General features: G+C 44.7%; 3 protein-coding genes and 1 pseudogene across 3 annotated transcripts in view; 1 reads left to right on the top strand and 3 right to left on the bottom strand.

The window, feature by feature from the left end:
* LOC125428531 (zinc finger protein 708-like) overlaps positions 1 to 26,947 on the top strand; it is a 1,111,878-nt gene that overhangs the window by 152,672 nt on the left and 932,259 nt on the right. The window lies entirely within an intron of this gene.
* The window catches only part of LOC125428548 (zinc finger protein 420-like), a 472,581-nt gene that overhangs the window by 324,279 nt on the left and 121,355 nt on the right, over positions 1 to 26,947 (bottom strand). The gene's annotated exons all lie outside the window — the stretch shown is intronic.
* LOC125428645 lies at positions 1,873 to 13,054 on the bottom strand (annotated as a pseudogene).
* LOC125428746 (zinc finger protein 586-like) lies at positions 17,215 to 25,858 on the bottom strand. The gene is made up of 7 exons (XM_048489356.1): positions 25,800 to 25,858; positions 22,671 to 23,108; positions 22,281 to 22,395; positions 21,208 to 21,278; positions 20,869 to 20,995; positions 18,518 to 19,016; positions 17,215 to 18,433 (listed from the first exon to the last, which is right to left on the bottom strand). The coding sequence occupies exons 2-7, from the start codon at positions 23,076 to 23,078 to the stop codon at positions 18,148 to 18,150; spliced, it is 1,506 nt and encodes a 501-aa protein (XP_048345313.1). The 5' UTR covers positions 23,079 to 23,108; positions 25,800 to 25,858; the 3' UTR covers positions 17,215 to 18,147.

Genomic DNA, 26,947 nt, shown 5'->3' with positions numbered 1-26,947 from the left:
GATTCGCTTTTTTTTTGGGGGGGGGGGGTTCAATGACTCCCATCATCACCCTGAAGCCACGGCGGCAATTTTGAGGCTACTTGATTTATTTTCAGATGAGTTATTCAGACAACTATTTTTTACATAGCAAAAGGTGGGCACTGCAACTTTCACTGGTATTCAGAAGATTACTGCCTCTGAACATGGAGGCTCTGCTGGGCCCATCGTCTAATCCACCTTGTAAAGTCAATTAAAATCATGACCATAATAAGACTCCAAGCACACTCCAAGCAACTATATGTTTTGTCATCAGTGTAGATTTGTTGATGAGCAGCAAGGATGCAATTCTTGGCAAAGCCTTTTCCACATGCCAGGCATTTATCTGTCTCCCCTTTGTGGAGTCGATGTCCAGGAACCTCTCCCTTCAAATCAAAGCTTGTCCCACATTCAAAGCCATTATCTGGTTTCTTACTTATATAACTTTCTCCTCGTGTTTCAAATTTCTGGGATTCAGCACCCTGAGAAACACAACATAAGGCTGCCCAGAGGGCCAAAGAAGTGAGGAAAGAGGGGAAACACACCAGGAGAAAACCATTCAGTCAAAGAGATGCCAGTCCCCAGAAATGCAAGATTTAAGAATTGCAAGAATTTTAAACAGAACCAATGCAACACCTGTTTAATTCTGGCCTGATAAGAGTATCAAAACTCCAGCCTTTGAGGTCACATTTCTATGATTCCGACGTTTTCTGATTTGTGTGATGAGGTTCCTCCCCTGTAGGGTGCTAGGTAAGGTGAAGTTTACACTAAAGCTCTTTCCACATTGGAAGCATGGATGCATTTTTACCTCTGATGTGAACTGCATTCTGCAAAACCACGAAGTCATTCCGACTGAAGCCTCTTCCTCTCTTCAAGGATGTGGATGGTCTCTCCCCCGTGTGGGTTCTTTGACGATGAGTAAGACATAAGTAGTTTCGGAAACCCTTTTCACATTCAGAGCATTTAATGAGCTCCTCTGGTCTGAATTCTTTGGCCATGACCTGAGTAGCCCAGGCTAGCCCAAATTAATCAGATCTTGAAAGCTAAGCGGGTTCAGCCCAGGCTAGTATTTGGATAGGAGACCAAGGTACATCCAAGGAATGAATTTATTATTTTCTCATTTATAAAAAATACCAAGAATACAGAAAATATCAAAATAGGATACAAAGCAAACACACACACCTGGCAATCACACAATTATAGAATAACAAAAACAATTATAGAATAACAATTATAGAATAACAAATTATAGAATAACAAAAATCACACTATATTTAAAGATTTTAATTTGGGTGAGCATTACTTTCTTTTCCTTATTTAACTACCACTACAATACTAATAACCAAATATATTAACTACAACCACAGTGCATATTCACTTGGGCAAAAAAGCTTAGCCATTAATTTTTGTAGTCTACAAAATATGCAAAAATCATCAAAATAAAACATTTTTAACCATTTCACCACAATTCATAGTATAGTATCCACTTCTCATCAAACTCCTGTTTCAGCCTTTTATTTACGAAATTAGTTAACTTGGCTATTGCAGCACATTATCATGGTTATTCTTCCCAGTTTTCTTTTTCAGGGCAGTTCTCCACTTTCCATCTAGTTGCAATTATTACTCTGGGTGCATCTGACAAATGAAAAAAGAAGAGGAACAGGCAAAAGGAAAAGGAAGAAGAAAAAGATTTTGGATTTACATCCCCCTTTCTCTCCTGTAAGGAGACTCAAAGGGGTTACAAACTCCTTCCCCTTCCTCTCCCCACAACAGACACCTTCTGAGGAAGGTGCAGCTGAGAAAGTTCTGAAGAACTGTGACTAGCCCAAGGTCACTCAGCAGGCTTCATATGTAGGAGTAAGGAAACAAATCCAGTTCACCAGATAAGAATCTGTGGCTCATATGGAGGAGTTGGGAATCAAACCTGGTTCTCCAGATTAGAATCCACCTTCTCATAACCATGACACCACACTGGCTCATAGAAATATACAGAAAAAGTTCTTGTAATTTCCCTGGAAAATTCTTTGGAAAGATTTCAAGTAACATAGTCTTTGCAGCCACTTGAAATTTTATTTTGAGTATTCTTTGCATTTCTGCAGGAATTTCTTTCCAAAACTTTTCACTTCTTTACATGACCATCACAAGTGATAAGTCTTCTGCTGCAATGGACTCTACACACTCAAAGCATTTATATAGTTTCTCATTTGCATAGTCTCTTAGATGGGAATGAAGGGTAAAACTTGAAGTAAAGCACTTTCATCACATGAGGTCTTCCTGTCATTTCACCCAGGTGAATTTGTCAATATAAAATTGTGTGCCCTTGAGCAAAGCTCTTTGTACACTCCTCCATGAACTTATATTGTTTTTCCTTTATGGATTCTTCGGCATTTCACACAATTTTTCTCCACAACAAAATGCATCACTAGACTCCAAGTAGTATACGGTTTCTCCTCGATGTACATTCATTCATGAAATGTAAGTGTAAGACTGTGAGCAAAGTTCTTTCCACACTACAGGAATTTATGCATTTTCTCCCCTATGTGCTTATGCTGACATTTAGTAAGATATGAGCTCTGAGCAAAGCTCTTACTGCACTAAGCATATCTATAGTTTCTCCCCACTGTGGAATTGTTGATGCTTAGTAAATGTCAAACTGACAGCAAAGCTTTTCCCACATTTCAAACATTTAGATGGTTATTTCCAACTATGGATTCGTTGATGATTAGTAAGTGCTGAACTGTGGGTAAAGCTCTTTCCACACTCCAAGCATCTATATGGTTTTTCCCCAGTGTGGATTCGTTGATGTTTAGTAAGATCCGAACACTGAGCAAAGCTTTTTCCACATTCCAAGCATTTATATGGTTTCTCCCCAGAGTGGATTCGTTGATGTTTAGTAAGTACTGAACTGTGGATAAAGCTCTTTCCACACACCAAGCATTTATATAGTTTCTCAGCAGTGTGGATTCGTTGATGGTTAGTAAGATGTGTACTCTCAGCAAACCACTTTCCACACTCCAAGCATTTATATGGTCTCTCCCCAGTGTGGATTCGTTGATGGACAGTAAGGGCTGAACTCTGGGTAAAACTCATTCCACACTCCAAACATTTATATGGTTTCTCCCCACTATGGATTCGTTGATGGTCAGTAAGATGTGTACTCCGAGCAAAACTCTTGCCACACTCTAAGCATTTATATGGTTTCTCCCCAGTGTGGATTTGTTGATGTTGAGTAACACGTGAACTCGCAGAAAAGCTCTTTCCACACTCCAAGCATTTATATGGTTTCTCCCCAGTGTGCATTCGCTGATGTTTAGTAAATGGTGAACTCGCAGCAAAGCTCTTTCCGCACTCCAAGCATTTATATGGTTTCTCCCCAGTGTGCATTCGTTGATGGACAGTAAGCGCTGATCTCTGAGTAAAGCTTTTTCCACACTCCAAACATTTATAGGGTTTCTCCCCAGTATGCATTTGTTGATGTCGAGTAACACGTGAAATTGCAGAAAAGCTCTTTCCACACTCCAAGCATTTATATGGTTTCTCTTCAGTGTGCATTTGCTGATGTTTAGTAAATTGTGAACTTGCAGCAAAGCTTTTTCCACACACCAAGCATTTATATGGTTTCTCCCCAGTGTGGATTCGTTGATGGACAGTAAGCACTGATCTTTGAGCAAAGCTTTTTCCACATTCCAAACATTTATAGGGTTTCTCTCCAGTGTGGATTCGTTGATGTCGAGTAAGATGTGAACTTCGAGCAAACCTCTTTTCACATTCTAAGCATTTGTATGGTTTCTCCCCAGTGTGGATTCGTTCATGTTGAGTAAGATGGAAACTGTGAGCAAAATTCTTTCCACACTCCAAGCAACTATATGTTTTGTCATCAGTGTAGATTTGTTGATGAGCAGCAAGGATGCAATTCTTGGCAAAGCCTTTTCCACATGCCAGGCATTTATCTGTCTCCCCTTTGTGGAGTCGATGTCCAGGAACCTCTCCCTTCAAATCAAAGCTTGTCCCACATTCAAAGCAATTATCTGGTTTCTTACTTATATAACTTTCTCCTCGTGTTTCAAATTTCTGGGATTCAGCACCCTGAGAAACACAACATATATTCCTCCTCTTACATTTTATTTCTATATTTCTTTTCTGCTTTTTTTCTTCATATAGGAGATGTTGTGGTTCTCTGCTGGACTTGTTCTGTAGAGTATTATCCTCTGGAATAAAGAGAAAACACTGGTAAGATCTCAGAGCAAATGCAGAATCAAGTAATGAAGAGCATTAATTGCTCTTCATAACAACATAATTGGAATCACTTGAACTGGAACAGGAGACAAATCCTGCCCTGTTTTAACCAGCTGTTGATGCTTCCTTGGAGGGTAGTTCCATCAGTGACAAGGTAGCCAAGTGGAACCTCCATGTTCAGAGGCAGTATTGTTTGAAGAGGGGTGCTTTGGCTCCCATTGTCATGAATCTTCTAGGGACATTACCTGTAAAATGGGAGGCTTGGACTACATCTGTCCAATCTCTTGTTTACAAATGATGGACTGACTGCATTCACTAGAGAAGGAGTTTGGAGCAGTGTTTTACATCCCAACTATGGAGATCCAAGTCTGAGCTCCAAAGGCCCTCTACACACCCAGGCAAGTTTGGCCTTCCAAACCACCTGTTTTGTGACCCTGACACCTGCAGACCCTATTCTGTTTTTTTTAATGGTCTTTGTGTAACCTTAGTAGTGCTCTCAGGGGATTTTAGAGGCAACTCAATAGCTATTTTACACTCTTCTCGTGCTTCTGGCTTTTATGAACTGATAATATTAATAAATCAGTGTGTATAAAAATCGACAAAGGCTTCTTTCACACTGAAGAAAGCTTTCCTGGATGTTGCCTTTTGAGGAATCCCTCCATTTTCTGGCTCATAAAATATAGCCCTAGAAACACTGTGGTTTCTTCCACCACCCAAGTAAGCAGATACCTGCTGATCTCTTTCTTTCTTCTGAGGCCTGGTCAAATGGATCTCCTGCTTCTTTCAGTGGGGATATGGCAGTGGTGGCAAACCTATGGCACTCCAGATGTTCATGGACTACAATTCCCATCAGCCCCTGCCAACATGGCCAATTGGACCAATTGGCCATGCTGGCAGGGGCTGATGGGAATTGTAGTCCATGAACATCTGGAGTGCCATAGGTTTGCCACCACTGGGATATGGAATCAGGTTTGGGAACAGTTTATTCTCAGATATCCCAACTCTAATAAATATTCAGATTTTTAAACCAGGTTATCTGAATCTCAACTACTAAAAATGGCAAAAAAGGAAGAACCAAATATTTTAAAATCCTGAATGACACACACAAAGAGAGAGGAGGGGGATTCTGCTTGGATTCTGAGGGATCCAAACTGGTGATACTAAGAGCGCCTCAAAGTGGAACAGAAGTGAGCAGGGGTCAGGAAAATTCAGTACAGGGAAGGTCTAGCATGGACAGAGCCAACAGGGCGCAGTATTGTAGCCCTGTGCCAAGGCAAGAAGGACCTGACAACCCAGTATGATATCATCTAAAGTAGCACCAACAAACCCCCACTGTCTAAGGGTTCTTCTGCCTTTGGGAGACCCCATAAATCCTACAAGATAGAAAAAGGTGGGGAAAGATCCCAAAAACTCCTCCAACGATCTAGAAATTATTTTTCAGCTTTACAGTTCTGAATTCTGGAATTAAGACTTTTTTATGCCGCTCAACCTGGACAGAGCTCAGAACAGCGTGCATTATCTTCTCCTCCAGCTGAGAACAGGGAAACAGTACCTGCCCAACTGGATTCAAGAGAAGCCTAGCAGGCCGGGGAAGCTCATTATGAAATAAAGCCAAACTTCACCTAGAAAAATCCTGTTTTTCTTCGTGTGTTCTTCACAGCTCTTTCCCCTCATTTTACTGAATTTGAGCCATGCCTAAGCATACACTGGTGTAAGTAGAATGAACATGGCTGAAGGACCAAACTTCTCCCCTCCTTCCGTCTCCATCCCACACTGTTCTTTTCAATTCCCATGGGAGGCTTTAATGTCTTCAGGGAAAGAAAATGTCTTTCTGAACTTTGTAACATGCATACTGAAAACCATATACAGGTATTTTTATTATTATTTAAAATGCTCATTTTAATTGCTTCTCTGAAAGGTCGAAGATGAGGCCTCACTGACGTCCCATAAAAGTGTTATGGAGGACAATCCCCCTCCTGCCCTGCTTTCAAACGATTTTTCCTGCATTGAAGATTTTGTTCAAACTGAGCTTGCCCAATCCTCAAAGGGAAATCAGGGGTGGGCCTTCCTCCTATGCTGTGGGGTTTTTTTGTTTCAAACCAATATTTTAGCATAACACTTTTACTAACAGAGTCCAGGATTCTGCAGAACCCCCTTCCTTGCCTGCATCTGGACCTTCCACATGCCCCCACTGACAGTCCCTACTGGAAGAGCCCTACCTGGGTCCATTTTAGTGGTGATGGAAAGTGCCATCAAGTCACAGACGAGTTATGGTCACCTCATAGAATTGTCAAGGTCAGAGATGGACAGAGGTGGTTTGCCATTGCCTTACCCTGCACAGCATCTCTGGAATACCTTGGTGATCTCCCAGCTAAGTACCACCCAGGACTGACCCTGCTTAGCTTCTGAGAGATGAAGAGATCAGGCTAGCCTAGGCCATCTAGATCAGGGTTGGGGTCCTTCTTAGAGGGAAGGATTTCAGCTTTCAACACCTGTGAATGAAAGGAGAGGAGAGTCTTACCTAGAGAGGCCACACTCTGATGATTAACCTCCATGACTTCCTTGTGAAGACTTCTTTGGTCCGAATCCAGCAGAGCCCACTCCTCCTCAGAGAAATGAACAGACACCTCCTCAAAGGTCACCAGACCCTGAAAACAGAATCAAACAAATACTTCTCTCTCTTCAGAGATAATGTAAGAAGCTTTTCCCATAAGGTCAGCCCAAAGGGAATATAATAAACTTTCATTGTTGAGGAACCTCCATGAGACATTTTCATTTTCTATCCAGTGAGCAACACAGATTGCAGCTGAGAAAAAGTATAGAGTCTTCCGGGTCTAGGGGAGTGAGAAGAGGCGCCCAGGGATAACAGCCAGAGTTCCATACTTACCCAACCAGGCTGCACGGAATCTGCTTTCTCTCTGCCCCAAATTGATGGCAAGTATTGCAGGGCACCACCTGGAAGGATAACAAGGTACATGGAAGGCATTCTGTACTTTCTGAGTACTTTGCAATTCATTCCCCTGGGAAAAATAAGATTCTTCCTCTCTTGGCTCATGGTCACAACTATCCTTGTATCATGATTTCAGAATATTTTTTTTCATTCCATACTTTTGCCAAAATCCAGTCTTAATACGGTTATCCCATACAAAAGTGTGGTGCATTGTTCAGTGGTACATAATTTCCAGAATTTAGAAGGAAGAACTCTGAAGTGCAAAGAACAGGCACTGGTAAATAAATGACAGAAATGCAGCTACTAAATTCCAGAATCTGGCGGCACATGGGCAGGACCAGAACAAGAAGGGAGCCTTAATATTGGTGAAGTATTCAAACCATTCAACCAAAGTTTGTTGAAACGCATAGCAAATTTGGCTAAATTAAGACCTGCAAAATTACTGATTTGATCTTTTGATTGCCGAACTGTAGGAGTAAATAAAAATTGTATTACTTCGGAGTCACAGGTCACACTGTCCAATAAAGAGTACACACAGTTGCCCACTCTAGCATTAAAATCACCAGCCAAAATTATTTCAATAGAGGGAAAGTTGTTTTTCAGATCTTCAACGTAGGTAATGAAATTTTCCCAAGTTCTCAACAGCATACCATGAGTTAAGCCTGTGGGGATATAAACATTTACTATGATTCAAGAAGACTTTCCTAGGTGAATTTTAATGGCTTGTGCTACAGGGGGACAGCTTGGTAAAACTGAGAAGTTGATATATTTGGAAACTAGAAGAGTTAAACCCCCAGAAGGGCGTCCATATTTCTTCACTCTAGAAGAGCTAAGGCAGTGTGAGCGAGAACCATTAAGGGTTATATCAGTAGATGCCCAAGTTTCTTGAAGTAGGATCAAATCAAATTTTCTCAAATAGGAAATAAAACCAGGATTGATACTCCTCCTGCTCCAACCAGCAACATTCCAGGAGAGGAATTCAATACTTGGGGAATTTCTCAGTCAATTACCATCACCTAGGGACACAATATCAGTTACATTTTGTTGAATACAACCATTTTTTTTAAATTAACCAAATTAGCTGATGGTGGAGACAAAATTGTGTCAGACCTAGCATTACTCGTATGATGGACAATAGCCTTTGTTGGAAGCTTAAATACAGTATCTGGAGAGTCAGCAGGAGGATTTGATGAACTTGGAATATTGGTGAAGTATTAATAGATCAATTTTTGGGTTAAGGATTTTTATTTATTTTACACATCTAAATGACACATACATAGAAAGATAAAGAAAAAATCCCAATCTACTCCCCCCATGATAATACTAACTGAAAAGAAAAAAAAACATACACAAACACCTACACATATATATGGTGACTTCCAGCTACCTCACTAAGAATCCAAGCATAATTCTAACTCTGTGCTTATAATTAATATCTATTTTTTCACTTTAGTCCTTTTTATAAAGTTGTCTTAATTCAATATGCTGTTTTCATTTAAGTCTCGAATCCTGCCAATGAAGTTTTAATAGCTTGACATACAGGTGGGGCTGAGAGAGTTCTGGATGAACTGGGACTAAACCAAGGTCACCCAGCAGGAATGTAGGAGTGGCGAAACAAATCTGGTTCTCCAGATCAGAGTCTGTTGCTCTTGTGGAGGAGAGGGGAATTAAACCCACTTCTCCAGATTAGAGTCCTCCGCTCTAAACCTCTATGATGCTGGGTCTCTAAGTTACATTACAATGCAGGTATTCAGTAGTATTCGACCTGGGATCCTACTAGCTGACTTAATCCCTTTCAGACAAATAACAAACCAGGTTAAATCAATTCACAGGAAATTGGGCGGGGGTTAAGTACTTCAGCTTCTTGCTACCAGAAAGAACTCTGTGCAGACTCTGAGGAACCAGCTACAGCATGTGTTTACCTCACTTAGTACAACTGTACAGCCTGTCATTTGAATATCTCAGCATTGTTGTTGCTCTGTGCTTTCATTAGTATTGTCTTTGCCTTTTTATAAAAAGTTATTGATAATAATAATAATCACAGAGTGTCACATTCACAGAGAATGATGGGCCCAGTGACATCATAGTGCCAAAAATTAGTGTTTACAGAAACACTTTTGACAAAAAACAAACCCAAAACCCAAAACCATGTATTGTCAAAGGCTTTCACGGCCAGATTCAACTGGTTGTTGTGGGCTTTCCAGGCTGTGTAACTTCTCTGTGATACACCTCTGAAGATGCCAGCCACAGATGCAGGCGAAACATTAGGAACAAGATCTACCAGACCACGGCCACATAGTCCGGAAAGCCCACAACAACCGAAACCCAAAACCTTTTCTTTTCCAACAAAACTTTTGTACCTTGGCACACAGAACACAGTTTTCAAATCACCCAACTCCTGACTTCTACCACCATCCATTTGAGACCTGTGATCTCTGGCTGCTCCTTACCTGTTGAAAACTGGGTACCAAAATGTTCTTTAGTTAAAAGCATTGGAGGTTAGTATTTATTTATATTTGATTTTTACCCTGCTATCCCCTGCTGTACTGGACTCAGAGTTGCTCGCAATAGTATAAAAAATAAAATTATAATACATAAAATTCTAACAAACAATAACATGCTAAATAATATTACAGCATAAGAGCTCATAGTTTTGTAAGCCTTTTTATTGCCCCAATGCACTATATTCCCAATTTTTAACATGGCTCATCATCATTTGAGTTTGGAGCAGCTTGGCCCCAATTTGTCATACTGTGTTTATCAAATTATCTTGCAGTGATCTTAAACCAATTCTGCAGCCCACCTACTCTCAAGGAGGACATGCGTTGGAAGCGACACCCTTTTTGTTCTTACCTGGAAAAGCAGCTCTGTGGTAATGCTCCTGCACGATTTGCTCCTGCACCTGAAACAAAAGAGGGGATCCAAGAAAGTGGAGGCAGTTAAAAAAAGAAAGATGAAAAAAGCATGCTGTGGGTTGCAAAAAGTTGGGGTAATTCACATCAATTTCGAGGAGATCCTTGATCGTATTCTATGACCGTCCCCCACTACAATACCTAGATGAATCTCTCTCACCTGCTGGTCCTGATTCTTGTCCTCTGCCTGGCTCAAGAGGAAGCCTTCTGCCAGGGCCACCGCCTGAGAACTGGTCTCAGACCCACATTCCCTGACCCAGCTCTGCATCTCCAGGGGCAGGACAGCCAGGAACTGCTCCAGGATCACCAGATCCATCATCTCCTTCTTGCTGTGCCTTTCTGGCTTCAGCCACTGACGGCAAAGGTGGTGGAGTCGGCTGCAAACCTCCCGGGGGCCCTCGGTCTTCTGGTAGCGGAACTGCCTGAACTGCAGGCACTGCACATCTGGAGGGAAGCTATTGTTGTCTCCCGGGCTCTTCTTCATGGTTCCTTCCCACAGTTCCTTTCTGCTCCTGGCCTCAGAGGCATCAAGACCTTCTCCTGATTCAGGGACAGTAGAGTCCAGGTCCCCCCTCATCCTTCCTTCTCCTCTGAAGAGCCTCCAACTGGACCAAAGGATTACTTTTCACTTCTATCAGATTCTTTTGTACAAGCAAGTGCTGGATCTGAGACCTCCTGGAAAGGAAAGATTGATTTTGGGACTGAGATTTCACAGACACATCAAAATGCACAAATGTGACATCTCCCTCTGAAGAAGTGAGCTCTGATTCATGGAAGACCATACTAGAATGCAGGGTGTTAGACCTCTGGACTTCTGATATATTGGTAAGACAGAGTCTGAAATGAGTGACTACGTAATAGGAGGGAGTAAGGGGCGCAGAGGTTAGACTGGCGGGATGCAGGTTCAAATCCACACTTTGCCATGCTATCCTGCTCAGTGACCTGGGGCCAGTCACACACTTCCGGCTGACATACCTTACAGCATAGGTGTCAAACTCGTGGCCCTCCAGATGTTATGGACTACTGTTCCCATCATCCCCTGCCAGCATGATGCTGGCAGGGAATGATGGGAACTGTAGTCCATAACATCTGGAGGGCCGCGAGTTTGACACCTGTGCCTTACAGGGTTGCTGTGAGAGGAATTTGGCAAGTCACTTTGGGTCCTTGTTAGGGCAAAAAGAGGGATAGAAATTAGATTTTTAAAATAAAGATTAAAAAACAGGCTCAACAGAGCAGCAGCAGTCCATAGAATGTCAGTATGTTCCTGGTTTTTCTGATCTTTTGCCTTGCAGGGATCAAGCAACAAGACTTTCTAAAAAGGTTATCCATTGGGTGCTGTGTGGTTTCCGGGCTGTATGGCCGTGTTCATTGCTTAATAGAACAGTAAAAATTCTTTTTTTTTTACTGTTCTTAATAGAACAGTAAAAAAATACTTGTTCAGTAAAAATTCCTGAAGTCTTCATGGAAACTGGATGCCAATTTTTCCCAAGGGAGACAGGGACTAATAAGGAAGGTGGAGCTGCTTAAAGTCCCAGAGGAACTGGGTGGCCCCAATCCTGCCACAGACAATTGGAGAAGATCCAAACAGTAGCTGGGCTTCTTCAAGGAAACCAACGGTCGCAGAAGAGTTGGAGAAAGGGAAGAAAGAAGCTGTTTTGAACTCTGAAGGGCACCAACCCCATGATTTGTTTTGTAGATTTTTACTACCTATCCTATCAAGTTTGAAGAGCACGACATGCCCAGTAAAAACAAGGCTTTTGAAGGGTACCTTTAATTCCAGAGTTGATCTTTATTGGGTGCTTCTGGTCTGGAAAGTGTTAGTCATTTTAAACTACTTGAGGATCCATGCTCAGGCTGGGTTTTTCAGTGCTCAATTTTAATTAATAACTCTTAGCCTTTTAAGTTTTTTTTACTTAAGTTTTGCTTTTTAAGCCACCTCAGGCAGGTTCTCTGGAGAGGCAGCAAAAAAATCCCTCTCCTGATGAATACATTCAAATGTTCGTCCTGTAAGAAAACAAAGCAGAGTTTGTGGCAGATTTGAAAAACCTCAGCCTGGGTTGGATGACTCCTTAAGAAGGGATCAGATTGTCCCAAGCGTCCCAGACTGCAAGAGGAGACTGTATTTTAGCCAAGGCCGTGGAAGTGCATCCAGCATCAGAAGTCACCTGAAAAGATTTGCTAGAAGAGTGCAGAGGGGGCCCTTTCCCAACCCCCCACTCTGGTCTTCCAGAACAGCAAGAAAAAGACCTGCAGCCTGCCTTTCGGCATTTGCAGGCTGCCTTGACAGCGAAGAGAGGGGGAGGGGAAGGAGGGGTAGCATGAAAGGCAAGGGAGGGAGTGTGGGGTGGCATGCAAGGGGGGGAGGGAGGGGAGTGGGCCCAGCATCTGGACATGGCCCACCCACCCTAATGGAGGTAGTGGGAGGGGAGGGAGGGGTGGCATGAAGGGAAGGGGAGTGAGTGAGTGGTGGCATGCAAGAGAGAGGGAGGGCCAGCTTCACCACAAAGGCAGGCTGATGGGAAGGACGAGAGGCTGTCTTGCTGGACTTGGGAGGCAGCAGCCAAAGGCGCAGAAGGAGCCCAGAGGAGCAGAAGGTGCAGCAGAGACTGGAGGAGGATTCCCAGGAAGGGACATCTCAGCCTCCAGGCAAGAAGGAGATGAAGAGCAGCTGCCAGGGAGCAAGTTGGGAGAGGGGAACGTTTGCAATCCGGAGCCCCCCAGGGGTTCATGGGGCTGAGTTAATAACCTTGTTTCACTGGGGAGTCGGGGGGGGGGGGGCTCCTGCAGGACTTTTTGCAGCACCCCAAATGCAGCCAAGACCCCACCCCTCATCCCCGGGTTGTTCCTCTCTCAAAACGGAGACATGTTTTGCACAGCAAATCTTCCTTGATTGCTTACCTACTTCTTTATTTTCAAAGAAAATCCGCCAATGATGCCCCGCCTCCTCTTCACTCATCGGCATCAGCCAACCACCTGGCAGCTGGGACAGGGAAGCCGGAAGTGACTTTGGAAAGCCTTCTCGGACTGTGCCTCTCTAGGAATGGCGACTCTCTCCCTTTAACCCTTAGGTCAGTGGTGGCGAACCTATGGCACGGGTGCCAGGGGTGGCACTCAGAGCCCTCTCTGTGGGCACGTGCAAACAGAGTGCCCCCCCCCCACACACATCTAGGCTGGCCTGGGCTGCTGGACTCAATTATTAGCATTAAACCTAAGACCTACTTTTGGGGAAGCAGTGTAGGTAACCCTGCTAAGCGCTGTTAAACCCCACTGATTTTCATGCAAAGAACAAAAGCACAATCCTTTACCTGGGAGTAAGCTCGGTTGCTGGAAATGGGGCTTGCTTCTGAGTAAACCCTCCTAGGATCGTGATTCACACGTTGGAAGAGATGCACGGTTGCTTCAAAGCAAAGCCACCGACTACCGCCAAGCTTACTCCTGAGTAACACATCCCTCGGAGCCAACTGTTTTTTTTTCTAAACAAAAACCTCAGTATTCAGGTTAAATTGCCATGTTGGCACTTTGCAATAAATAAGTGGGTTTTGGGTTGCAGTTTGGGCACTCGGTCTCGAAAAGGTTCGCCGTCACTGCCTTAGGTCGACTCTCCAAAGAAGGCAAAGACGACACACACACCCTCCCTCCCGGAGGCTGCACCGGTTTCCCCAGCGAGCCCCACTCCGAATTCCCTGCAAAGGGGAGACCGGATCCGACCCCCCCTCTCCACCCCCATGAGGCCCCTTCTGGTCCCCCCAAGAGTCTCAGGAGGGGGCGGGGCTGGGAAGGCAGCTCAGACGGAGCCTCTGGGGGCAAAAGCATCCCTGGATGTTTGTGGGTCCCCATGTGCGTGGGAGGGAATGTAGATTCGTGGTCTGTAGATCCATTTCTTCTTGTGCCATGTTCAGCGCTGGGGAAGCCGAGCAGATCTCCCTTGGGGTGGAATGTGGCTGGGGGCCCTTCTGAGAATGCTTCCTACAGAGCCTCCTCCAGCCCTGACCCCAGGGACTAGATGACCTCTGAGGTTCCCTGTATTCATAACTGGATAGACGTTGCTGCCAGAGCAGTTAACCCAGCAAAGGAGATGGTGACACACGGAAGGAAAAATAGGAACGCTGAAGCTTCCAGAGCAATGGGAGAAATGACATAAGAATTTAAGAAGAGGTCTGCTGGGTCAGACTATTTATTTTATGTATTTTTTCAAACTTATATACCACCCAACCCCCGAAGGGCTCTGGGAGGATTAAGTACCTAAATGGTAAAGGAATTAAGGGCCATCCGATCCAGCATCCTGTCTCACACAGAGACAGACAAAAGAACAGGGCACAGAGGTCGAGGCCTTCCCCTGATATTGGATCTGACAGTGGACTTCAAAGTGGACTGCCTTGGAATCTGGAAGTTCCCTTCTGTCGCAATGGTTAGTAGCCACTGACAGACCTCTCCTCCAGTATAGTCATTAAGAGTAGTAGACTCTAGTCTAGAGAGTCATGCTTGATTCCCCACTCCTACACATGAGCAGCAGACTCTAATCTGACTAACTAGGTCTGCTTCCCTGGTCCTCCACAGGCGACCACTTTGTTTTTACATTTCAAAACAAAATCAGTCCCGCACTATAGGTTGCCTGGAAGAAAGGGTGCAACTCCTAAAATCCAAGGGTTGGTGACGAATATTTTTTTACTCTTGAGCCATAATTCTGACAAGTGTTCTCTGATAAGAGAAGTATCCCTCCAACCCATGTCCCTCCTGGCTGGTGAAAGCCAGTGGGGAGGAATTGCGGGACTCCCTGTTGAAAATTATCAACTTCTCTCTTGAGCAAGGAGAATTTCTAGGGAAGATGAAAGAGGCAGTGGTCTGCCTGCTCTTAAAAAGACCATCTTTAGATCAGTTGGATCTGGCCAATTAATGTCCAGTTTAATATCTTTCGTTTTTGAGCAAGGTAATTAAGAGAGCGATTGCAGAGCAACTCCCGACTTTCCTGAATGATGCAAAGGTGTTGGATCCCTTCCAGTCTGGCTTCCATGTTGGTCATGGGACACAGACCATGCTGGTCGCTATTGTGGACAAGCTCCATTTCCAGGTGGACAGAGGTGACTTGGCCCTACTGGTTTTGTTAGATCCAACTGCAGCATTCGATATTGTAGATATTGAGTCTTGTTGACATGGGAAAAGCCTTGTCCTGGCTGACCTCCTTCCTCTGTGGTTGGGGGTCACAGGTAGTGTCAGAGGTGGGCTGTTTCCAGGCACCACATTGAGTGTGGGGTGCCATAGGGAGCCATTCTCTCCCCGATGCTGTTTAACATCTACATACGACCCCTTGCTTAGCTGGTCAGGAGCTTTGGGCTTGGGTGTCACCAATATGCTGATGACACCCAGCTCATTTTCATGATGGAGTGCTGACCATATTTAGAACAGTTAAAATATAAGTAATTGTACAATTTAAACAGTGACATTTCAATGTCAAGCCAGATAATAACAGCAGATGGCAGTAAAGACTGGAAATAAAAATCCTCTCCACCATCTCCTCCACACACCCCTCCCCCCCAGGCTGAAAGGAGATGATATTGTACATGTTTTTATATTATGACCCACCTTGAGCACTGCAAGAATTGGGTGGGATATAAATTGAATGAATGAATGAATAAAACAAACAAACAAACACTGCAAAATGTTACAACAAATGCTAACATCTGAGCAAACTTACCAGCAGTTCATGCTCAGTGAACCCCTGCTCCCTCAGCCCTGAAGTGCAAACCTTCCTGTGGAAATGCAAACATGAACATGGTGTGGCTTACACTAACGTTGTTGGTGTGTGTATGAGAGAGAGAGGGGGGGGTGTCTTTCTAAGGTGACGTGGTGTACGGCTAATTCAAACCACAGTCGGGAAGCTCCAACCCTTTCTTCTTTGCGCTCACACTCGGCCTTGTCTTCTGACCATCCACCTGGGGGAAGCCATTACAATTTCAAAATGCGAAATGGACCTAATGTTTTATTGGCATTTTATTGGCATTTTAGCAGAAAAATTTTATTGGCATTTTAGCAGAAAAATTAAGTACTACAAAATTTTCTGTCTCCACATCTCTGTCTAGCTTCTTGAGCAGTACAGTCAAAAAGAAAGTTCACTTTGATGGACTTAGAAAACATTCACTGTTCAGCCTTACTTCTTCCAACTCCGGGGTGAATCTTGGAGCCAGCCTCCAGTCTGAAGGACAGAAAGCACACTGGAAAGAAATCCTGCCCAATGCTGCCAAACAGCCTCACATTCGAGGCTTGACAAAGGTTCTCAAAGTCCAGAGTATTCAGAACAAAGCACCGAGGACAGGAGACAGCCCTTGGGGACCCTGTAGCGTATGTCCAGCAGAGGTCCCCCAGTCCAACTTCTGGGACTCACCAGCCAGATAGGACAGGAACCACCAGAGGATGATGCCCCCCGATAATTACTATAAATACACCACCGTGTAGGAAATTAATAAGAGACACAAGGGACATTCTGCGCCACGTGTCTTTCCTATAAAACATCTTCTCTCCAAGTTACTGAAGCAGCTGCAACTTCAAATCCTGCCCGAGAGGGTTCATTCATTCACTCTCCAAGATCACATATATCATTTACCAGGAATGTGGCTTCCGAAGAGAAGAGGGGGAGCCCTCCTTGGAAATCTTCAGGAGGTGCTGAAAGGCCTGCTTGCTTGCTTGTCTGGATGGTTGAAGATCTTTTAACAAAGCGATGCAGGAGAGAAGAGGGCTTTGCTGTTTTATTTTAATTTCATTTATTCAAATACGTCCATGGTACATAGACTTTTAGACAAAATAATGCAATAGTAATTGAAACTGAAACACATGAGAAAGAAACATTCAATGCTTAACGAAAATGTAAATATGATGAAGAAGAAGGAGGAGGAGGAGGAGGAGGAGTTGGATTTATATCCCCCCCTTTCTCTCCTGCAAGGAGTCTCAAAGGGGCTTACAAACTCCTTTCCCTTCCCCCCTCACAACAAACACCCTGTGAGGTAGGTGGGGCTGAGAGAGCTCAGAAGAACTGCAACTAGCCCAAGGTCACCCAGCTGGCATGTGGTGGAGTGCACAGGCTAATCTGAATTCTCCAGATAAGCCTCCACAGCTCAAGCAGCAGAGCAGGGAATCAAACCCGGTTCCTCCAGATTGGAGTACACCTGCTCTTAACCACTGCACCACTGCATATTATAAGAAAGTAAATTAAAACAACAATTAAAATAGATACAGAACTACTGGGTTTTTAACTAGGCTCTGAACGAAAGGCATTAGCTTGAATTTTTAGTACAGTTGAGATATTTTGGTAACAGCCTGAGAGATTTGGCTTTCATTTATCGACAAAAGTATTTATAGGCAATATTCCCCTGAATGGTTGAAAAAAGTTACAAGAAGGGGGAGGGGTTACCAGTTAAGCTCTTAAACTGTTGAAAATAGAGATATTACCAGGGTAGAATATGCAACGGTTATTAATGTAGCCAAAAGCAATTTAAAAAACATTGAGGGATGACTGCAGAAACGAATTGCTAATGATAAACAAGGAGCAAAAGTAAAAGATGACAGAAATAGAATCAGGAGCTAAATACAGCAAATAAAGGAAGCTCTTGTAGTGCAAAGAAATAGAAAACAAAAGAACAAGAGAATTAGCCATGCTGGCTGAATTTCTTTCAACACTCCTGTGTATTACACCAAAATGGATTCAAAGTAGAGAAAAATGAGGAATACCATGCGATGTTGCAGTTTGAAAATACCAGAGCAGGTCCCTGAAGGCGTACCCCAAAATAGAAAAAAGGAAAGGTATTATAATTGTAATATTATTTGGATACAAAACTGAATACAAAGGAGTATAAAACTATAAAGTACCTCCACTAAACAACAGAAAGCTGATTCCTTAAGCTAAAGCACATGCATGCACATGAAACTAAAAATGGGGGGATGGTGCAAGAGAGGCCAATATTAAGCACTCCAAGGTGAGTGAAAAGCTGAGAATTCTGTCTGCGGCAGAATTCTGATGAGAGAGACAAAGAGGAACATACTGCCTCAAAAATCAGTGGTCAGAAAGAGAAATGACTTCCAACTTGTTGAAGTGGGGAAGCTTTCAAGTCTGATTCTCTCCTTTATGTGAGTTCTTTGATGCTTTCGAAGATGGCTTCTGTCACTGAATCTCCTTTCACACTCAGAGCATTCAAAAGGTCTCTCCTTTGTGTGGGTTCTTTGGTGCTGTTGAAGATGGCTACTCTGATTGAATCTCTTTCCACACTCTGGGCATTCAAAAGGTCTCTCCTTTGTGTGGGTTCTTTGATGCTTTTGAAGACTGCCACTCTGACTAAATCTCTTTCCACACTCTGAGCATTCAAAAGGTTTCTCCTTTGTGTGAGTTCTTTGATGCTGCTTAAGATTGCTACTCCAACTGAATCTCTTTCCACACTCTGAGCATTTGAAAGGTCTCTCCTTTGTGTGAATTGTTTGATGATTTTGAAGAGTGCTTCTTTCACTGAACCTCCTTCCACACTCTGAGCATGCAAAAGGTCTCTCCTTTGTGTGAATTCTTTGATGCCGTTGGAGATGGCCACTCCGACTGAATCTCTTTCCACACTCTAAGCATTCAAAAGGTCTCTCGTTTGTGTGAGTTCTTTCATGCCTTCGAAGGGCGCTACTCCAACTGAATCTCCTTCCACACTCTAAGCATTCAAAATGTCTCTCCTCTGCGTGAATTTTTTTATGCTGTTGAAGATGGTCACTCTGGTTGAATCTATTTCTATACTCTGAGCATTGAAAATGTTTCTCCCTTGTGTGCATTCTCTGGTGCACAAGGAGCTTTGATTTAGAGCTGAAGAAACTCTCTCGCCTTTCTTCAGATGTAAGGCTTTTGTCTGTCTCCACCACAGTCTCCATTACATATCTTGCTCCTATGGCACACACAGAGAGAAAGGGATGGTTCTTATATGGGGAAGGAAAGAAATCCAAGGAAGAAGATTTTTCCCGCAGGAAGAATGCAAACCTAGCCAAGATTAAAGCCCACAATCTCAATCAGTGAACAAAGAACAGTTTTTTTCTATGAACCGCTTTTTCTCTACCTTTAAGTACCAAAACAACTTACATTCACTTTCCCTTCCCCTCTCCACAACCGACACCTTGTGAGGTAGGTGGGGTTGAGAGAGTTCTAAGTGAACTGTGATTTGCCCAAGGTCACCCAGCAGGCTTCATGTGAACGAGTCAGGAATCAGATATTTTTCTCCAGATCTCAAACACTAGAGGATGTTGGCTCTCCAGACTACAGTCAGAGGGGATCACCCTTATCTCATGTGGAGAATAAGTGTGTTCTAGTGGTTGTCATCTGAGAAATTAGGATTTGGCCCCTTCCTGAGGGGCTTGAAGTCCCATATTGGCCACCCGCTGGGACACCCTCTCAGATTAGATCAGTTCCACACAGCATAATAGTGGGTTACATTTAATACCCCATATATACTCGTGTATAAGTTGACCCGCATATTAGTCGAGGCACCTAATTTTACCACAAAAAACTGGGAAAACTTATTGACTTGCGTATAAGTCGAGGGTGGAAAATGCAAGCAGCTACTGGTAAATTTCAAAAATAAAAATAGATTCTAATAAAATTACATTAATTGAGGCATCAGTAGGTTAAATGTTTTTGAATATTTATTTCAAAGAAAAACAGTAAACTAGCTCTGTAAGTGGAAAAGAGGGTCAACAAGAACAGTATGGTATCAACAATAACTTTAAAAGTACAAAAAACCTTTTAGGTTTTTTTTTGTAAGGAAGAGGTTTTAAACAATGGATCTTGTGAATAAAACTGGAATGAACATGCCTGTTCACTGTGACTCAAAACTACTCTCTGCTTTTTTAAAAAAGAATAGTTCATTATTTTTTAGTGTACATATTTTGTAAAATTGCACATGGCAGGTGTCATTCTTTTAGAAGGAAAATTCACACAACCTGTCAGGAAAGGAATGTTTATGTTAGCAGTACTCTAACATTTCCCAGAGTATCTTTTAGGAGATTCTTCCTGGATGATACCACCCAGATTTGGTGAAGTTTGGTTCAGAGGGTCCAAAGTTATGGACTCTCAAAAGGGTAGCCCCATCTACTATTAGCTTCCATTGGAAACTATGGGGTATGAGAGCACCCACTTTGGGGATCCATAACTTTGGACCCTCTGAACCAAACTTCACAAAATCTAAGGCTGATTGAAGAGAGATTATCCTGATGATAGCCTACCTAGGTTTAGTGGAGTTTACCTTGGCGTGTTCAAAGTTGTGGACTTCAAAATCGTAGCCCTCTATCTTACTTTCATTAGTCTAAATAAACAATTTGGGGATGGGGCACCTCTTTGGGGTCCGTAGAATTCTGGACCTCCTGAACCAAATCCTTTACTATCGTAAGGCTAATATCATCAGGAGTGTCACCTGATGATACCCTGAAATTTTGGTGTCACTAGCCTAAAAACTGTGCCCCCTGGCGGCCGACAAAGTAAAAACCCTAAAATATATATTTTTTAATACACCTGTCTCATGTATAAGTCGAGGGGGGCTTTTTCAGCACGAAAAATGTGCTGAAAAACTTGACTTTTACATGAGTATATACAGTATTTTAAAATCTGGGTCTATTTTATCCCGATTTCTCCCTTCATGAAGGAATGGAGTTATGACTGGAAGGAAATATTCTGATTTCTTTCACACTAGCCCTGCTTCTTACCAAAGGCAAACGTGTGTACCTCTGGCACCTATGAAAGTTCCTTACCCAGAGAAGCCACGCTCCTGTAGTTCTCAAGCATGACGTCCTCGTAGAGAGCTCTTTGGTCAGCATCCAGCAATGCCCACTCTGCCTCTGTGAAATACACGGCCACCTCCCCAAAGGTAATCAAAGGCTGAAAGAAAAAGCAGATTCCCTCATCAAACGTCATGTCAGGCAGAGATGCAATTCTGGGAGGGTGCAGGATGGAGAGTTTGGCTTGTATATAAAGATTGGTGTTCAGAGCACACACACACAGACACACACACACCCGAAACCAACTGGTGGAGAAAACCCCTCCGGAGAAAAGAGCGGGGACCGAGGCTGCCCCCTGCTCATCTCCCCCACCTGGACTGGAGGTACGATAGCTGTTTCCACATCTCTGCAAAGAGTACGGCTCAACACTGTCTCTTCACTGCCTGTGAGGGAGACACAATTGGAAGAAAGGAAATCAGACTCCACTTCCTATTATGTTTGCTTGCGTGAACTGTGCTTCATGCAACGCTGTCTCCTGGACTGTGAAACCTTGCCTGGCCTGTGTACACTCAAAAAGAATTGTAACACTTTGTAGAAAGTTGTGGGAGAGGCAGAAGACAAGCAAAAGGGACTCATCAGCTCCTGGGGGGCTGCAAATGCCACTGACACGTTTCCGGCTTCTGTGATACTGGAAACTTGTCCTGTGAACACTGGAGCTGAAATCTCTGAGAGCATCTCAGCTGAATCAAAGACCCAGATATGCTTTTCCCCACTGGCTGGGCCCTTGCACATGCCCTGGAGTCCAGGCTGGTGGAACAAAAAGACCGAGACCAAAATGACATTGGATGGCACTTTGCCACATCAGGCCAAAAACCAGACCTGAATTGAGCTCCATCAGGAAACTGAGGGCAATAGCAACAAGCGTCTGCAGCATCTCCTGATTCATGAATGTCACATTTGGATTGTCAGGATGAGGCAATTTCAATGTGGCTTCACATCCATCCCAAGGCCTCCCCACAACCTGGCCTCACTCATCCAATGCTCTGTTTCCTACAAAGGCCTGTCAGATGACCCAACAAGCATGAATACAAAACACATTTGCCTACTGCTCCCGGCCCCTAGAAACTGGTTTTCAGAGCTCTGCTGACCAGAACATGCAGGTTTTGTTTAGTCACAAGACTGAAGAGCCCAGTTAAGATTTGTCTGCCCTCCCTTTTTTTTTCAGTGAGCTTGAGTCCCTTTAATGGAAAAAGTGGGGATATGAATATTGTAACTGATGTGAGGAACTGCCCCCATGAATATGTCCAATCCCCTTTTACAGGCATCCCAACTATTGAAGACTAACTGCCATGAGTTGGATGAAGAAATGTTTTTCTTCGCCAGAACTCTCTGCCAATCAAATTAACTGGATGCCCCAATCCCATCCAGGTACACTGACTCCTTACCATGTGAGAAGGCATCTAGGGTGTGATCCTGGGCCTGGGGCAGCTCCCCTTCCTCCCACAGAGCTCCTTCCATCTGAGAGAACTTTGTTTCCATCTTCACAAATGGGCCCCACATCTAAAACAGCAGCAAGAGAGACAGGAAAGAGATGGAATGGATCCTGCCCCATTCCCAGAATCTGCATTTTTCTATAAGCAGACCTTGTAGGGTTGTCTTTCAACACTGCTATCTGGGGGGATAACAAATTCCCTTTAAGAAGCGGCTGCTGAAGCAACTTGTTAAATCTCCCATTTGGATGATTAAAACTTAGACAAATATCTGGAAGGAAAGCCTTAGGAGAAGGTCAAATATTGTTGCTTCAACTGGACATACCAGGAAAGACGAGCTCTCACCTGTTCTTCCTGCCTCTTCTCCTCTGCCTGACTCAGGAGGAAACCCTCAGCCAGGGCCACCGCTTGGGAACTGGTCTCTGGCCCACATCCTCTGACCCAGCGCTGCATTTCATGGGGCAGGATGGTCAGGAACCGCTCCAGGATCACCAGGTCTAGTATCTGCTTCTTCGAGTGCCTCTCCGGCTTCAGCCAGCGGTTGCAAAGTCCATGGAGCTGGCTGCAAACTTCTCGGGGCCCCTTGGCATCACGGTAGAGGAACTGCTGGAAACGTCGGGAAAGTACTGCTGAGTTCAGGGGCTCTTGATCCCAGATCTTCCAGAATTCAACACCACTCCCAGCTTGAATGGCACAGAGGCCTCTCCTTGCTGTCTTGCCAGGCCCCGGGCCTTCTGGGTCTCGTTTTCCCATCTTTTTTGCCTTCTATTGGGTAGCTTAAGACTGTGAAAAGATGCATTTGCTCAGTTACGAAAAACAGACTTCTTCCAGGGAGAGAGACACAAGGAAAACAAAAGAGAATGGAGCCGGAAGGATCAGAACAAAAGAGCTTCCTGTGCTACGAAATATCATTCCACTATATTACATAGCAAACTTTTTTCAGATAGGCCTGTTTGGTCCTTTGGGAAAGTTAACTACCTCCTAAACGGTGCTAGGTTGGGTCAGACTGTCCTCAGTTCTTCAGATGGCTACCAAGCATATCAGGAGATATGCCCACCCAAATCCACAGTGGTCTACTGCTTATGTACGGCAAGTATAAATCCAATGCTGGCACAGTGTGGGTTTGCACCAGGGGTATGGTTTGTATGTGGAACAGTGCACAACAGCTGCAGGGATGAATAGGAGCTGGGAGAGGCAACAAACCCTGCCAAAAACACGTTGGCCAATTCTAGGTGCGGAAAATCCTGGAAATTCAAGGGTGGAGCTGTGGAAGACATAAAGGCACTGAGTCCACTTCCCAATAAAAGAAGAGTTTAGAAGAGGAAGCATTTGGATTTATACCCTGCTTTGTTCATTTCTAAGGTGTCTCAAAGCAGCTTACGAACTCTTTCCCAATCTCCTCCCACAACAGATACCTTGTGAGGCAGGCGGGGCTCAGAAAGTTAAGTGAGAAATGTGACTACCCCAAGGTCACCCAGCAGGCTTTGTGTGGAGGAGCAGGGAAACAAATCCGTTTCACCACATAAAAGTCCGTTGCTCATGTGGGGGATTGCACTTCGTTATCCAGATTAAAATCCACTGCTCTTAACCGCAACAACACACTGGTTCTCTTTCTGCATGTGGATAAATGCATTGTAATTCCGGGTGATCTCCAGGCGCTACCTGGATATCAGTAACCTTCATCAAGGAGATGGTAGACAGCTAGGAGAACCAGCCCAAAGCCCTAGGGGGACCTGAGCCCAGGCCTCCTGTGGCTGTTCCCTTGTGTTTCTCCCTGTTGTGTAACTCTCCTGCCTGGCAAAAATATGCTGTTCACACTCAAACTCCAGTGCTGGAGGGAGAATTTGGCCTTCTTTATCTGGCTACTGGGCATGTGGCTTCAGCTGCATGCGCCTCCTGGATACTGCCTGGAATCCTGCCAACAGGATTTCCAACCTCTCCTGTGCTGGGCAGGTCTCAGACACCATTTCACAGCCTCGGCCCCACAAGCACTGGGGCTGTGGTTGATTCTAATGCAGGAGGAAGTTCCCTTCGTTTGTGCCCATTTGTACTCATTAAATAAAAAAAAAAGAAAAGCTTGCTTGTTTTGTACAAAATTCAAATGTCCAGCAATAGAACCCCAGTTCCACACATTTCTGTTTCCTTGTGCTGAAAAACAATGATAATGCACCCCCCAAAAAAAACCCACACACAAAGCCCTCAAATTCCACTTGGATGGTGAATCAAAATTGGCACCTTTGATGGGGTTGTCAACTTCCAGGGTTCTCCTGAAATCACAACAAAGCTCCATGTGTCAGAGATCAGTTTCCCCTGGAGAATGTGGACTTGACATTCATATTCGTCACTGAGCATGGCCCCCACCCTGGTCCCGATGGCTGAGGATGACCCCATTCTTCCTCCCTTCCACGATCTACAAGCTGATAAGAACATAAGAACATAAGAACATAAGAACAAGCCAGCTGGATCAGACCAAAGTCCATCTAGTCCAGCATTCTGCTACTCGCAGTGGCCCACCAGGTGCCTTTGGGAGCTCACATGCAGGAGGTGAAAGCAATGGCCTTCTGCTGCTGCTGCTCCTGAGCACCTGGTCTGCTAAGGCATTTGCAATCTCAGATCAAGGAGGATCAAGATTGGTAGCCATAGATCGACTTCTCCTCCATAAATCTGTCCAAGCCCCTTTTAAAGCTATCCAGGTTAGTGGCCATCACCACCTCTGTGGCAACATATTCCAAACACCAATCACACGCGTTATGCGTGAAGAAGTGTTTCCTTTTATTAGTCCTAATTCTTTCCCCCAGCATTTTCAATGGATGCCCCCTGGTTTTAGTATTGTGAGAAAGAGAGAAAAATTTCTCTGTCAGCATTTTCTACCCCATGCATAATTTTATAGACGTCAATCATATCCCCCCTCAGACGTCTCCTCTCCAAACTAAAGAGTTCCAAGGTGCAACCTCTCCTCATAGGGAAGGTGCTCCAGTCCCTCAATCATCCTTGTTGCCCTTCTCTGCACTTTTTCTATCTCCTCAATATCCTTTTTGAGATGCGGCGACCAGAACTGGACACAGGACTCCAAGTGCGGTCGCACCACTGCTTTATATAAGGGCATGACAATCCTGGCAGTTTTATTCTCAGTTCCTTTCCTAATGATCCCCAGCATAGAGTTTGCCTTTTTTTACAGATCCTCCGTTGGGTCACTCTGAAGTAAACTCTGTCCTCGTTGGCAATGAAGAAGCAAACACACACACACCCCACACACACAAATGAGCCTTTCCCCTTTCCTGTCCCCACACCCCCTACTTCCTGGACTCCCCAGCAAACAGCCCCGGGGGAGGGGGAAATGAGGCCACCCCAAGAAAGTAAACCCCCGACCCTCCATTAAAGGGAGCAACTGGGAGGAAAGTGGTGGGTTCATGATTGCGCCGCAAATCTGCGCTCCTGCAACACCTCCCCTGTTTCCCTCCCTTCGCTGCTTACCTGTTTGCTCAGGTGTTCAAGAGGATCCACCAGCGGGTTTCCTCGTTGGGACAGGGAAGCCGGAAGTGATTCTGGAAAGCCTTCTCGGACTGTGCCTCTCTAGGAATGGCGACTCACTCCCTTTAACCCTTAGGTGTCCAATGAGACAGAGGACACCACCACCCCCTCCCGAAAACTGCACCGGTTTCCCCAGCGAGCCCCTGCAAAGGGGAGACCGGATCCGACCCCCTTCTCCACCCGCATGAGGCCCCCTCTGGTCCCCCCAAGAGTCTCAGGAGGGGGGCGGGGAAGGCAGCTCAGACGGAGCCTCTGGGGGCAAAAGCATCCCTGGGTGTTTGTGGGTGCCCATGTGCGTGGGAGGAAATGTGGATTCGTGGACTGTAGAGCCACTTCTTCTTGTGCCATGTTGTTCCCAGGTCGGACTGAAAGGCTGTTGGGGCAGCGCTGGGGAGACGAGCAGGTCTCCCTTGTGGTGGAATATGGCTGGGGGCTCTTCTGAGAATGCTCCCTAAGGATCCTCCTCCAGCCCTGACCCCAGGGACTAGATGACCTCTGAGATTCCCTTTCAGTTTCCTGCCCTGCCCTTGTCTGGAGAGTCTCCTGCTTAGGACTGGGCCACAGATCCATCAGCTGTGACCGGAGGTTGAGATATGCTGCAATGCCAGTTTAACCCAGCACAGCCCTGGCTACCTGAATCTTCACTGGAGAGTGGGGGTGGGGGAGTGAAAACCAGTTAACTGACAGCATCCTGGGGGCTTGGTAAACAAATGTGGAATTGCTTCAAACAGGTAAAAGTCATTTAATATTAACACAACAACAAATTAAACCATAATGGCTATGAACATGGCAGAACTGTTGTTGGGAAATGCCAGTTTGGTATAGTGGTAAAGAGCGGCAAAGTCTGTTCTGGTGAACTGGATTGTTTCCCCCACTCCTACACATGAAGCCTGCTGGGAGGGCACTCAGAACCATAGCAAATAAATAAGACTAAGACGACGATGAAGAAGCTATCTGCCTGGGTCCCAGCTACCTCCCTCGCGTAGCCTTCCCCTCAGGGGTGTGGCTGGGCTGGAGCTGTCCTCATCTCTGGCAGCTGAGGCAGGGATGACTTGCAAGATTCTTGCAATCTCCATCTGTTTTCCAGTCAA

The sequence above is a fragment of the Sphaerodactylus townsendi genome, linkage group LG03 (assembly GCF_021028975.2).
Source record: "Sphaerodactylus townsendi isolate TG3544 linkage group LG03, MPM_Stown_v2.3, whole genome shotgun sequence".
NCBI classification, from domain to species: domain Eukaryota; kingdom Metazoa; phylum Chordata; class Lepidosauria; order Squamata; family Sphaerodactylidae; genus Sphaerodactylus; species Sphaerodactylus townsendi.
Note: the sequence above shows the minus strand (reverse complement) of the source record. Positions and strands in the feature narration are given on the sequence as shown.

Coding starts and splice junctions, on each gene's coding strand:
- LOC125428746 (XM_048489356.1), bottom strand. CDS start 23,078: ATGGGAAAACGAGACCCAGAAGGCCCGGGGCCTGGCAAGACAGCAAGG. Junction 22,396..22,670: donor AGAAGAGGCAGGAAGAACAG/GTGAGAGCTCGT, acceptor CTGCTGTTTTAG/ATGTGGGGCCCATTTGTGAA. Junction 20,996..21,207: donor CTATCGTACCTCCAGTCCAG/GTGGGGGAGATG, acceptor TTTTTCTTTCAG/CCTTTGATTACCTTTGGGGA.